At 41.1% G+C, this 13,826-nt stretch overlaps 1 protein-coding gene across 1 annotated transcript; it reads left to right on the forward strand.

Moving 5' to 3' along the window:
- LOC139882616 (protein ROOT HAIR DEFECTIVE 3-like) lies at window positions 1–12,073 on the forward strand. The gene is made up of 3 exons (XM_071866902.1): window positions 1–24; window positions 11,700–11,816; window positions 11,891–12,073. The coding sequence occupies exons 1-3, from the start codon at window positions 4–6 to the stop codon at window positions 12,002–12,004; spliced, it is 252 nt and encodes an 83-aa protein (XP_071723003.1). The 5' UTR covers window positions 1–3; the 3' UTR covers window positions 12,005–12,073.
- Window positions 12,074–13,826: the final 1,753 nt, after the last annotated feature.

The raw sequence follows: 13,826 nt of genomic DNA on the forward strand, positions 1-13,826 counted from the left end.
ACAATGAGGGAGGATATTAACAAGGTATATATTTTTTTTTCTTGTCTTCTCGTAGTTGAACCAAGAACCTACTACTAATGGTAGTATTTAATTCTTATAGATATGAGATTTTGTTTCCAATCCAAAGCTCACAGAAGCAAAATATTGGATGAATATTTTTGTAACGACCCGACTTTTTCGACTTGTATCTGTGCTTATTACTTTCACGAAACTGCGTATTTGTGCGTACTGAGCTATATTATGTTCTGGGATCTTAATTCATGTTAATTACTTTTGTTAATACCTTACAACGTGCCATTAAGTACGTAGTTACTTAACTTGATCCCCGAATGCTTTTATGACCGTTAGTGTCACTTGACGTTTAGAACGAGCTATGTATTTTGATACACGTTTGACTTTGATCATAATTGGAATATTATGACTACGTAATACTAATTGTTAATTTTATAATGACAATTACTTGGGTTATTAGTTGCTTAATTACGCTTAGTAATTTACTTATGCTCACTAGTTAGTCTTGTTGGACTTTCTACCTTATTGGACTTTAGCCCACCCTACTCTAGCTAATGGACCATTTAATTAGCTCAATTTTAATAAGTTAATGACTCACTAATATGAAAGACAAATACCCATTAATAAGAGCCAACATACTAGCATTTTTGTTCACCATTACCATACATGTTGCATGGGATCCTAACATAAGCACCACCTTTAGACCACCACTAACCAAAAAGCAAAAAGGTGTCCCCCTTGTTCCCCCTACCCACGGTCACCACCACCAATCCTCACTATAAATACCAAGCCATTTCCACCCATTTCACACTTGATCTCATTCACATTTTACACACATTTACTCTCTAATTTTCTCTCTAGTCTTTCTCACTCTAAAAAGTGTAAGTTTTAAATTTTCTTCTTCTTCTTCTTCTCTTCTTCATGTACACGACATCATCATCATCATAAGATCAAGCTTGTTAGCTTCTTGATCTTGTTATATCTTATAGATTCAAACTTTGATTTAAATCCTTCAAGAACATGAAAGATTCAAGCTTTCTAGCTTTGAATCTTCATTTACTTTGTTAGATCTAAGTTTTCTAGCTTATGATCTCTTTATTTTGTTAAAAAGATCAAAACTTGTGTTTATGATCTTCATGTAACTTGTAGATCTAGCTTTTTGCATTAAGGATCTTCAAGAACGTTAAAGATCCAAGCTTTCTAGCTTAGGGTTTCATTATTTTGTTCAAGATCTTAGCTTTTTAGCTTATGGTCTCATTACTTTTACTAGATCTTAGCTTTCTAGCTTATGGTCTCATTAATCTTGTAAAGATCCAAGCTTTCTAGCTTAGGGTTTTCTTAATACTTGAGATCTAAGTTATCATTGTAGATCTCACTTACTTGGAACCTTTTTGTGATTGTTGTAATGATAAAGATCAATTCTTCATCATCTCATATGATGAAGATGCATAAAACTTGTGTCAAAAGGACAAAGGTTGAAGCTTTATGGTGTTTATGCAATAAAGAGGCAACTTTGATGTTCAAAACTTGTAGAATGTTAGCTTTTACTCTTAGTTGTGTGTTGATGGTTGAAACTTGGTCAAAGTGATGCTAAAACATCAAAGAGTTGTACACTTGAAGCTTACACGCATCAAGGATGAGAACCGTGATGAGCATCAAGCACCAAGAAACCCACCGGAGCACTTTTTTTCTGTTTTTCGGGGTCTGATCAGACTCCTAGGACTTCTGGAAAATTTATTTTCAGATAGTTCGTTTCGATTAGATGACTTTTCGTTCAAGGCTCGCCTAAATCCGATATACGGTTTAGGATTTATAGCCTTCCGAAAGTCACTACGCCCTTGTAACGACGTGCTGAAAATTCTGACCTACTCGCGCTTGAACCGTCACCACGGTCAAACGACATCGAGTTTGGTTCTGAAATTTGGATAGAGGTTAGAGGACTCACATACGGAGCCTTGGCTACTGCCCACGCATCTTTTTGGTTTGTATAGAGGTCGTAGCAGCTGTCCAAAGTCAGCCCTTTTGTTTCGATCTCTATTCTTGATGAAAACATACTTTGTCTTTTACGAATGATGATGACGATGATGATGCTTAGGACTTTACTTACGTACTTTTAAACCTTTTGGGACAATTTACTGACTTATTAACCTTTGACTTAGGTTGACGACCTTTCTGACCGACTTACTACTTGCATACTTTTCATATCGACTTTTACCGCATTTATCACTGTGAGTTATAGCTTCCCTTTTTACTTTACTATTTTTGAGACTGAGAATACATGCGCTTTTTATGTTTTACATACTAGACACTAGTACTTAAACTTTATATATGTGTGGGTGACATAACAGCACAAAGATTCCCCTTAGCACAGTAATGTTTAGTCATTGGTTTTTGAACTGGTGAACGCGAATTTTAGATATGGATCCATAGGGTTTGACATCCCCACTCGAGCTAGTCGCGCTAGCATTCAACAGGTGTTTAATACTTCTTAAATAGACGCACTCGCCAAGTGTACTTTTTGGGGGTAATATCACGTTAAGTTAGTTACCGGGTCCCCACGGTTAAACATATACTTTTCATACTGTTTTGAATACGAAATCTCGTGGTCTACATTACGTTCTGATTACAAATAAACTATAGCTCACCAACATTCGTGTTGACTTTTTAAGCATGTATTTCTCAGGTGCTTAGACATTGTTGCTTCCGCTGTTAGACTTGCTGTCTTGGTGTTATAGACTTTCCGTTACAGACTCGTTGTGTTAGATTTCCGCTGCATTACTTAGAGATGTCTCAATCATGGAACTTTTATTTTGCATTCGCAACTTATGTTATTTTGAATAATGGCTTTGTAACAACCTTTGTGTCACGTTATCTTTTGTAAAACGTTGTCTTTTCATGAATGCAAATTTGTTTTAAAACAGCATGTAGTATTATACCGTTTAATGGACCTGTTGTTGACGATTCGTACATGATGGTTTTGTACGGGGCGTCACATTTGGTATCAGAGCAATGGTTGTAGGGAATTAGGTTGCATTAGTGAGTCTTGACCGAGCCGAGTAGGATTCACTAATAGAGCTAATCTACAACTTGCTCATTTACTTATTTCTACGGAACTGCTGCATGCTACTGCTTACTTTTACTGCTATGTGAACTTGCTGTATGCTACTGCTTATTCTCGTTACTGCATGCTACTATCTGCTTTTGATTGCATGTTATTTCTGTTTGGTACTGTTAATATTGCCATGCTATGTACTGATGTAGACGATCTAGGCTGCCGTAGTTACTATGCCTGATTTCGTGCTTGCTATATGTCTTAATGACATGAAAAAAGTTATTTTTCCTTGTTCAGATGTCAGACATGCCGCCCATGACCTTTGACTCCGAGAGTGACTCAGATTCTACTACCTCACCTACTATTGTTGCTGACTCACCGCTACCCTCCGGCGACTCTCGAGATTCATCTTCTGGAGATAGTAGACATGCGCTTGAGCTGATGGACATATCATACGGAGACGAGGATCCCGAAGAGATTCCAGCTCCACCCAGCCCTAGACTCCCGGGGCCACAACATCATTCCGATGGTACTGTGATCCTTGGGGGAAACGGAGATGGTCCCTTCCGTAACGAGCATGGACATTGGGCTAGACGCACCGCTGACGGACGAGTCGTACCTATTACACCTGGCAGATATCGACTCATGACCACCGGCCAGACGCTTTCTCCCGCCCGTGTTGTACCTGCACTACCTTCAGACGATTCAGACGGTTCATCATCCGATGACACCAGCGAGGAGGATCCCGAGGAGGATTCTGAGGAGGACCCCGAGGAGGAGCCCGTGCAGCCACCCTCTACCCCGCTGAAGAAGCGGTACCGCTTCGATGGTACTGTTATTCCAGGAGTTAATGGAGGTAAGCCGTTCGTGAACGCACATGGACAGTTGGTTAGGGTCACAGCCCTTAAGCGGGTTGTACCGTATCCTACCGATCCATTTGTGCGTAAGGTCGCCCGCTCAGTTCCGTCTACTTCTAGTGCTACATCTGCACCACCTTCACCATCTGCACCACCTGCACCGCCTGCCCCACCAGCATCTCCCCCCGTCGAGGAGCTGACGAGGGAAGTGCATGCCCTCCGTGCTTGGGTAACTGAGCTCGAGGACCAGATGTCCCACCTGATGGACATCATTTACCCACCCTCACCCTAGGACTGTTGTATTAGATTTCTTCATGTATTCCATTTGTAGTATCCTGTTTTTCATTCATGTATTGTACGAACCTCATGCCGTTGTATGCAATTTTCTTATTATGAATGGAATTAATGTTGTTTAAATTATTGTGTGGCATTTACTTTAGGTTATTACATATTGGTTTTTGTGCTATCTGCTACTAGTTTGTCATGCTTGGTTATCATGTACTGTGTTGCTTCCATGTTGTTTACCGTATGCCGTGTTGATAATGATGAATGGATTTTGACTTAAGTCAAATTTTTTGTCTGGAAGATCGATGGCGAGAGGAGAACCCACCACAACACAAATCGAGGAAATGATAACTGCTCGAGTAGCCGCAGCTATGGCGAATGCCAACCCCCAAGCTCCACCGCCTAACCAGAACATTCAGAATGGATGCACTTACAAGGAGTTCCAGAGCTGCAAGCCCCACAATTTCAGTGGAACAGAAGGGCCAGTTGGGCTGACGAGATGGTTTGAGAAGTTGAGATCTGTATTCCATGTGAGTAACTGCTCCGAAGTGAATAAGACCAAGTTCGCGTCGTGCACGCTGTCGGATGGCACTTTGACTTGGTGGAATACGTTAGCACAGGCTCAGGGAATTGACGAAGCTTATGCTACATCATGGGAGGAGTTTAAGAGGGCCATGATCGAGAAATACTGCCCCAGAACCGAAATTCAGATAATGGAAGCGGAATTTTGGGAACTGAAAGTTGTAGGAACTGAACTTGATGGCTATAAATGAAGGTACTTGGAGTTAGCCTTGATGTGCCCCACAATGGTTACTCCTGATTTCAATCGCATGGAATGGTATTTGTGGTGACTCTCCAAGGAAATCCAGGGAAATGTTACTTCTTCGAAACCAGCGAATGTCCCAGAAGCTATGCGCATGGCGCACACCCTGATGAATCAAATTACTCGCCAAGAGCCAGAGAAAGCGAAATCATTATCGGGATACTGCAACGTAGTGTAAGAGATGCTACATGCATCATACTGGATACTACAACGTAGTGTGTGAGAAGTGCAAAAGGACTGGACACGTCGACAGAGATTGTAAGATCACCACCCCAGCTGTGAGGACAAACCCAAGTGGACCAAGGAAGTGCTATGAGTGCGGTCAGCAGGGCCACTTCGGGAATGAATGTCCTAACAAGAAGAAGGATGGCGGGCCAGCACGTGGAAGAGTCTTCAACATGAATGCCAGAGATGCCCGCGAGGATCCTGACTTGGTTACAGGTACATTCACCATCAATAAACTATTAGCTTCTGTCATGTTTGATACTGGTGCCGATAGGAGTTATGTATGTAGACACTTCTGCTCTAAGATAGATTGGTCGTTAGTACCTTTGGATGAGAGTATACTTGTCGAAGTAGCCAATGGAAAACTTGAGAAAGTTGACCAAATTAGCCGAGGAGGTATTATAAACCTAGCTGGTGTGGATTTTGAGATTGATTTGATACCCATTAAGTTGGGGAGCTTTGATGTGATAGTCGGTATGGACTGGTTGTCCAAGGTAAGAGCCGAAGTTATCTGTGGAGAGAAGATTCTTCGTATACCACGCGAAGATGGTGAGCCACTAATTGTCTACGGAGAGAGATGTAGCTCAAAGCTGAACCTTATTAGTTGCATGAAGGCACAAAAGGTTATGAAAAAGGGGCATTTTTCTGTTCTGGCGCACGTGAAGAAGTTAGAAACTGAGGAGAAAAGCATGGATGATGTGCGAATTGTGAACGAATTTCCCGACGTCTTTCCAGAAGAGTTGCCAGGATTACTCCCGCTGCGATCAGTGGAGTTTCAGATCGATCTAGTGCCAGGAGCTGCACCTGTAGCTCGCGCACCTTATCGACTAGCACCTTCCGAACTGCAAGAGTTGCAGAGCCAACTGCAGGAATTGCTAGACCGCGGATTTATCCGATCGAGTTCATCGCCTTGGGGCGCGCCTATTTTGTTCGTGAAGAAGAAGGACAGATCTTTTCGCATGTGTATCGATTATCGTGAACTGAACAAGTTGACAATCAAGAATCGGTATCCCCTTCCCAGAATTGACGATCTTTTCGATTAGCTGCAAGGGTCCAGCGTCTGCTCCAAGATTGATTTACGATCAGGTTATCACCAGTTGAGGGTGAAGGAGAGCGATGTGCTGAAGACTGTGCTCCGAACTCGTTATGGTCATTATGAGTTTCTTGTGATGCCATTCGGTTTAACTAACGCACCTGCCATGTTTATGGATCTCATGAATCGCGTATGCAAGCCATACCTGGACAAGTTCGTTATCGTCTTCATAGATGATATCCTCATCTATTCCAGAAGCGAAGAAGAACATGAGCAACATCTTCGACTCATGTTGGAATTCTTGAGACAAGAGCAACTCTATACCAAATTCTCCAAGTGTGAATTTTGGTTGAAGGAAGTCCAATTTCTTGGTCATATTGTGAGCGATCAGGGTATCAAAGTCGATTCCGCAAAGATCGAAGCCATCAGCAAATGGGAAACTCCCACCACTCCTACTCATATCCGCCAATTTTTAGGCCTCGCCGGTTATTACCGTGGATTCATCGAAGGTTTCTCTTTGATTGCGCGTCCTTTGACCGCATTAACTCATAAGGGGAAGAAGTTCGTTTGGAAAATCGAGCAAGAGTCAGCATTCCAAACCCTAAAGCAGAAGTTAACCACCGCACCTATCATGTCCCTTCCCGAAGGCAGTGATGACTTCGTTGTGTATTACGATGCCTCCCGACAAGGTTTTGGGTGTGTGTTAATGCAACGGAAGAAACGCCTCCCGACAATAGAAGATTCACGAGCGAAACTACACGACTCACGATCTCGAGCTTGGAGCCGTCGTCTTTGCACTCAAACTGTGGAGACACTATCTTTATGGAACCAAGAGTACTATCTTCACCGACCACAAAAGCCATCAACACATATTCAATCAGAATCAACTGAATATGAGACAGCGTCGATGGATCGAGACGCTGAACGACTACGATTGTGAACTTCGTTACCATCCTGGCAAGGCAAATGTTGTAGCTGATGCCTTGAGCCGAAAGGAAAGAATGGTACCTCTTCGTGTCCGAGCCTTGAACATCACCATTCACACGAATTTCAATAGCCAGATCCGTGTAGCCCAAGAGGAAGCTCTCAAGGAAGAGAATATTGCTCAAGAACACTTGAACATTCTCGTCTCTCGATTCGAGGTCAAGGAGACTGGACTCCGATACTTTGCCAGAAGAATCTGGGTGACTAGTTATGGAGATTTACGAAGCCTTATTCTAGATGAAGCTCACAAGTCAAGGTATTCGATTCATCCAGGAGCTGGTAAGATGTACCACGACCTCAAGGTTCAATATTGGTGGCCAAACCTCAAAAGGGATGTTGCTACGTATTTTGGAAAGTGTTTAACTTGTTCCAAGATCAAAGCCGAACATCAGAAGCCGTCTGGGCTACTTCAGCAACCCGAAATCCCGTAATGGAAGTGGGAAGGAATAACAATGGACTTCATCACGAAGCTACCGAAGACGGTAGGCGGTTATGATACCATCTGGGTTATCGTTGACCATCTTACCAAATCTGCACACTTCCTAGCCATGAAGGAAACCGATACGATGGAGAGACTGGCGCAGCTATACATAAAGGAGATTGTATCTCGTCACGGTGTACCCCTATCGATTATTTCAGACTGAGATACCCGTTTCGCTTCTAGATTTTGGCGTTCTTTACAAGAAGCTTTGGGAACACGTTTAGATATGAGTATTGCGTATCACCCGCAAACCGACGGATAGAGCGAACGTACGATCCAAACCCTGGAGGACATGTTGCGTGCTTGCGTTATTAATTTTGGAAAGGCTTGGGAAAAGCATTTGCCGCTGGCCGAATTCTCTTATAACAATAGCTATCATGAAAGCATTAAGGCCGCACCTTTCGAAGCCTTGTATGGCCGCATATGTCGTTCTCCTATCTGTTGGGCCGAAGTAGGTGAAAAGCAAATCACTGGACCCGAACTTGTCCATGAAACAACCGAGAACATTGTCTAAATTTAAGCGAAACTCAAGACGACCCGTGATCGTCAGAAGATCTACGCTGACCTTAAACGTAAAGATCACGAATTTCAAATGGGTGACCACGTAATGTTGAAAGTCGCACCTTGGAAAGGTGTAATCCGTTTCGGAAAGCGTGGGAAGCTAAATCCGCGATATATTGGTCCTTTCGAAGTCTTGGAGCGTGTTGAACCCGTTGCTTACCGTTTGTATCTTCCGACTCAGTTGAGTGCAGTTCATCCCACTTTCCACGTGTAGAATCTGAAGAAATGTCTTGCTGAACCAGAACTTGCCAAACCTCTTGAGGAGCTTACCATTGATGACAAACTCCACTTCATGGAAGAACCTGTTGAAATTATGGACTGTGAGGTCAAGACCTTGAAACGCAACAAGATTCTGATCGTCCGAGTCCGATGGAATGCCAAACGAGGACCTGAGTTTACTTGGGAACGAGAGGATCAGATGATACAGAAGTATCCTCACCTTTTCCCAACTCTACCGTCTACCTCAACTTAAAATTTCGGGACGAAATTTTCATTAACAGGTATGTAATGTAACGACCCGACTTTTTCGACTTGTATCTGTGCTTATTACTTTCACGAAACTTTGTATTTGTGCGTACTGAGCTATATTATGTTCTGGGATCTTAATTCATGTTAATTACTTTCGTTAATACCTTACAACGTGCCATTAAGTACGTAGTTACTTAACTTGATCCCCGAATGCTTTTATGACCGTTAGTGTCACTTGACGTTTAGAGCGAGCTATGTATTTTGATACACGTTTGACTTTGGTCATAATTGGAATATTATGACTACGTAATCCTAATTGTTATTTTTATAATGATAATTACTTGGGTTATTAGTTGCTTAATTACGCTTAGTAATTTACTTATGCTCACTAGTTAGTCTTGTTGGACTTTTTACCTTATTGGACTTTAGCCCACCCTACTCTAGCTAATGGACCATTTAATTAGCCTAATTTTAATAAGTTAATGACCCACTAATATGAAAGACAAATACCCATTTATAAGAGCCAACATACTAGCATTTTTGTTCACCATTACCATACATGTTGCATGGGATCCTAACATAAGCACCACCTTTAGACCACCACTAACCAAAAAGCAAAAAGGTGTCCCCCTTGTTCCCCCTACCCACGGTCACCACCACCAATCCTCACTATAAATACCAAGCCATTTCCACCCATTTCACACTTGATCTCATTCACATTTTACACACACTTACTCTCTAATTTTCTCTCTAGTCTTTCTCACTCTAAAAAGTGTAAGTTTTAAATTTTCTTCTTCTTCTTCTTCTTCTCTTCTTCATGTACACGACTTCATCATAAAATCAAGTTTTTTAGCTTCTTGATCTTGTTATATCTTGTAGATTCAAACTTTGATTGGAATCCTTCAAGAACATGAAAGATTCAAGCTTTCTAGCTTTGAATCTTCATTTACTTTGTTGGATCTAAGTTTTCTAGCTTATGATCTTTTTATTTTGTTAAAAAGATCAAAACTTGTATTTATGATCTTCATGTAACTTGTAGATCTAGCTTTTTTGCTTTAAGGATCTTCAAGAACATTAAAGATTCAAGTTTTCTAGCTTAGGGTTTCATTATTTTGTTCAAGATCTTAGCTTTTTAGCTTATGGTCTCATTACTTTTACTAGATCTTAGCTTTCTAGCTTATGGTCTCATTAATCTTGTAAAGATCCAAGCTTTCTAGCTTAGGGTTTTCTTAATACTTGAGATCTAAGTTATCATTGTAGATCTCACTTACTTAGAACCTTTTTGTGATTGTTGTAATGATAAAGATCAAGTCTTCATTATCTCATATGATGAAGATGCATAAAACTTGTGTCAAAAGGACAAATGTTGAAGCTTTATGGTGTTTATGCAATAAAGAGGCAACTTTGATGTTCAAAACTTGTAGAATGTCAGCTTTTACTCTTAGTTGTGTGTTGATGGTTGAAACTTGGTCAAAGTGATGCTAAAACATCAAAGAGTTGTACATTTGAAGCTTACACGCATCAAGATGAGAACCGTGATGAGCATCAAGCACCAAGAAATCCACCGGAGCACTTGTTTGCTGTTTTTTGGGGTCTGATCAGACTCCTAGGACTTCTGGAAAATTTATTTTCAGATAGTTCGTTTTGATTAGATGACTTTTCGTTCAAGACTCGCCTAAATCCGATATACGGTTTAGGATTTATAGCCTTCCGAAAGTCACTACGCCCTTGTAACGACGTGCTGAAAATTCTGACCTACTCGCGCTTGAACTATAGCCACGGTCAAACGACATCGAGTTAGGTTCTGAAAATTGGACAGCAGTTAGAGGACTCACATACGGAGCCTTGGCCACTGACCACGCATCTTTTCAGTTTGTATAGAGGTCGTAGCAGCTGTTCGAAGTCAGCCCTTTTGTTTCGATCTCTATTCTTGATAAAAACTTACTTTGTATTTTACGAATGATGATGACGATGATGATGCTTAGGACTTTACTTACGTACTTTTAAACCTTTTGGGATAGTTTACTGACTTAGTAACCTTTGACTTAGGTTGACGACCTTTCGGACCGACTTACTACTTGCATACTTTTCATATCGACTTTTACCGGATTTATCACTGTGAGTTATAGCTTCCCTTTTTACTTTACTATTTTTGTGACTGAGAATACATACGCTTTTTATGTTTTACATACTAGACACGAGTACTTAAACTTTATATATGTGTGGGCGACATAACGGCACAAAGATTCCCCTTAGCACGGTAACGTTTAGTCATTGGTTTTTGAACCGGTGAACGCGAATCTTAGATATGGATCCATAGGGTTTGATATCCCCAATCGGGCTAGTCGCGCTAGCATTCAACGGGTGTTTAATACTTCGTAAATAGACGCACTCGCCAAGTGCACTTTTAGGGGGTAATATTACGTTAAGTTAGTTACCGGGTGCCCACGGTTAAGCATATACTTTTCATACTGTTTTGAATACGAAATCTCGTGGTCTACATTACGTACTGATTACAAACAAACTATAGCTCACCAACATTCGTGTTGACTTTTTAAGCATGTATTTCTCAGGTGCTTAGATGTTGTTGCTTCCGCTGTTAGACTTGCTGTCTTGGTGTTATAGACTTGCCGTTACAGACTCGCTGTGTTAGATTTCAGCTGCATTACTTAGAGATGTCTCTATCATGGAACTTTTATTTTGCATTCGCAACTTATGTTATTTTGAATAATGGCTTTGTAACAACCTTTGTGTCACGTTATCTTTTGTAAAACGTTATCTTTTCATGAATGCAAACTTGTTTTAAAACAGCATGTAGTATTATACCGTGTAATGGACCTGTTGTTGACGATTCGTACATGATGGTTTTGTACGGGGCGTCACAATTTTAGTGTAAGAACATGTTATCTTCTCTGTAGGCGTCCATCCACTATAATTGCACCTATTGTCTTTTCTTAACTGAATTGACTCATTGGCTGGTTCATGTTGTTGCCTTGTCTCGTTATGAACACGATATAGAAGATTTTAAAAACGAGGTATGTATTATTTTGGATTTTTTTTTTTGAAAATAATTATTATACAGTTTCTAATTATTTGTGTGGTTTTAAAGGTCAATGAGTCGAAGAAAAAGTTTTCTAATTCCATTGAACCTGACGGTTTAGCAAGTGACAGACAAGATGTTGTTGATGGTTATGCTTTTTCATTGAGTTCACACAGGATGTAGGAACAAATTAAGGAGAATGAAGACCTTGAATTGTTTGCCCACAAGGTCATGGTGGCAACTTTCAACGTGAACAGATTGCTAGTCAAGAATACTCTTCACTTCTTTTCGGATGAGGTATCCATCTATATCCAACTTTTTGAAAGTTTCCAGCCTACAATCTAGAAGCTCACCTTCTAGATGTTCAAAGTAGCCTTCTTTGAACACCATTTAGAAGAAGCAAAGATGAACACGATGACGGCCGCCTACCATCTCCGTTCACACCATTCCACCGCCACCAAAGTTTTAGTATAAATAGAGGTTGAAACCTCAATTGTAAATCATCCCAAATCACTCAGAGAAGTGTAATCACAACCTAGATAGTGTGTGTGAGTTTTGAGAGTTTTTGTAAGAGTTTTGTAATACTCTGTAAATCTATTCTTGTGTGTAATAGAGTTGTTTTTCTCTCAAATTTGTATCTCCCAACGTCCAGGCGATCCCCTCTTCCTAACAAGTGGTATCAAGAGCTTGGTTAGAGACGTTGGTTGAGTTTTTGGGTCTTCTGAAGTTTTCTCAAAATTCAATTTTGAGTGTACCATTGGATTCGTCTCGTCAAACCGAGTCCAACGCAAAAAACGGCGACTTAAACGGAGTTATAACGAGCCCAGAAAACGCGGTCAAAGTTTGGTCAACTCGCCGGAATCTCGCCGGAGAAGACGACCGATGCCGGAATTTTCGCTGTAGCAATTCACTGTAGCAGCTGGCGGCACTGTAGCAAGTACTGTAGCAGTACTATAGCAACTTCCTGTAGTAGTACTATAGCAGTACTGAAGCAATTCTGAAATTTTACAATTTGGTCCCTGAAATTTTTAGAATTTCATTTTTGGTCCCTGAAGTTTATAAAAATTATAATTTTGCCCCGTCAGTGGAATTTAAGCCGCGAAGTGTCTATTCCACCATTTTCAACCGTTTCGGACGTAACGGTGATCTCTGTTTTCTACAATTCAACCCCGTTTGTGTTAAAAAATTATTTGTAAGGTGATAATGTCCACAGAAGAGTCAACATCATCTTCCGGAGCTATGATTATGCTCACAGCCACAAACTACACACTGTGGAAATCTCGGATGGAAGATCTCCTCAGCTGTAAGAATTTTTTCGATCCTATTGAATTGAAGGGTATAAACCCTGATTCTGCCAAAGAGAAAGAGTGGAAGAAATCAAACCGAAAAACTATTGGTCAGATCCGTCAATGGATTGATCATAGTGTCTTCCACCATGTTGCACAAGAAACAGACGCATATGTCCTCTGGAAAAAGTTGGAGGACATGTACCAGGCCAAGACTGCTCAGAATAAAGCCCTGCTGATGAGGCGTTTAGTCAACATGAAGCTCAAAAGTGGAACTTCAGTTGCCGAGCATACCAGTGAGTTCCAGAACTTGGTCAACCAGTTATCGTCTGTAGAGATGCCGCTTGGCGATGAAGTTCAGACGATACTGCTACTTAGTTCCCTTCCCGATAGTTAGGAAACGCTGGTAGTAACACTCAGCAACTCAGCCCCGAATGGCAAACTTACCATGTCAATGGTCAATGATGCCCTATTCAGTGAAGAGGCAAGGAGAAAAGACATGGGCATAGATCAGACACATGCCTTTGTCACAGAGAATCGGGGGAGACAGCGAATGAGTAGCAAAAATAAATGGAGAGGCAGAAGCAAGAGCAGGGGCAGGTCAGCTGATGGCAGAAAACCAACATATAAATGCCATCATTGTGGATTAGAGGAACATATGAAGAAGAACTGCTATAGATTGAAAGAGGAACAAGGTCAAATCAGTTCACAGCCGAAGA

Source organism: Rutidosis leptorrhynchoides, chromosome 1, assembly GCF_046630445.1.
Source record: "Rutidosis leptorrhynchoides isolate AG116_Rl617_1_P2 chromosome 1, CSIRO_AGI_Rlap_v1, whole genome shotgun sequence".
Taxonomy (NCBI): Eukaryota; Viridiplantae; Streptophyta; class Magnoliopsida; order Asterales; family Asteraceae; genus Rutidosis; species Rutidosis leptorrhynchoides.

Coding starts and splice junctions, on each gene's coding strand:
- LOC139882616 (XM_071866902.1), top strand. CDS start 4: ATGAGGGAGGATATTAACAAG. Junction 25..11,699: donor TGAGGGAGGATATTAACAAG/GTATATATTTTT, acceptor TCTTCTCTGTAG/GCGTCCATCCACTATAATTG. Junction 11,817..11,890: donor TAGAAGATTTTAAAAACGAG/GTATGTATTATT, acceptor GTGGTTTTAAAG/GTCAATGAGTCGAAGAAAAA.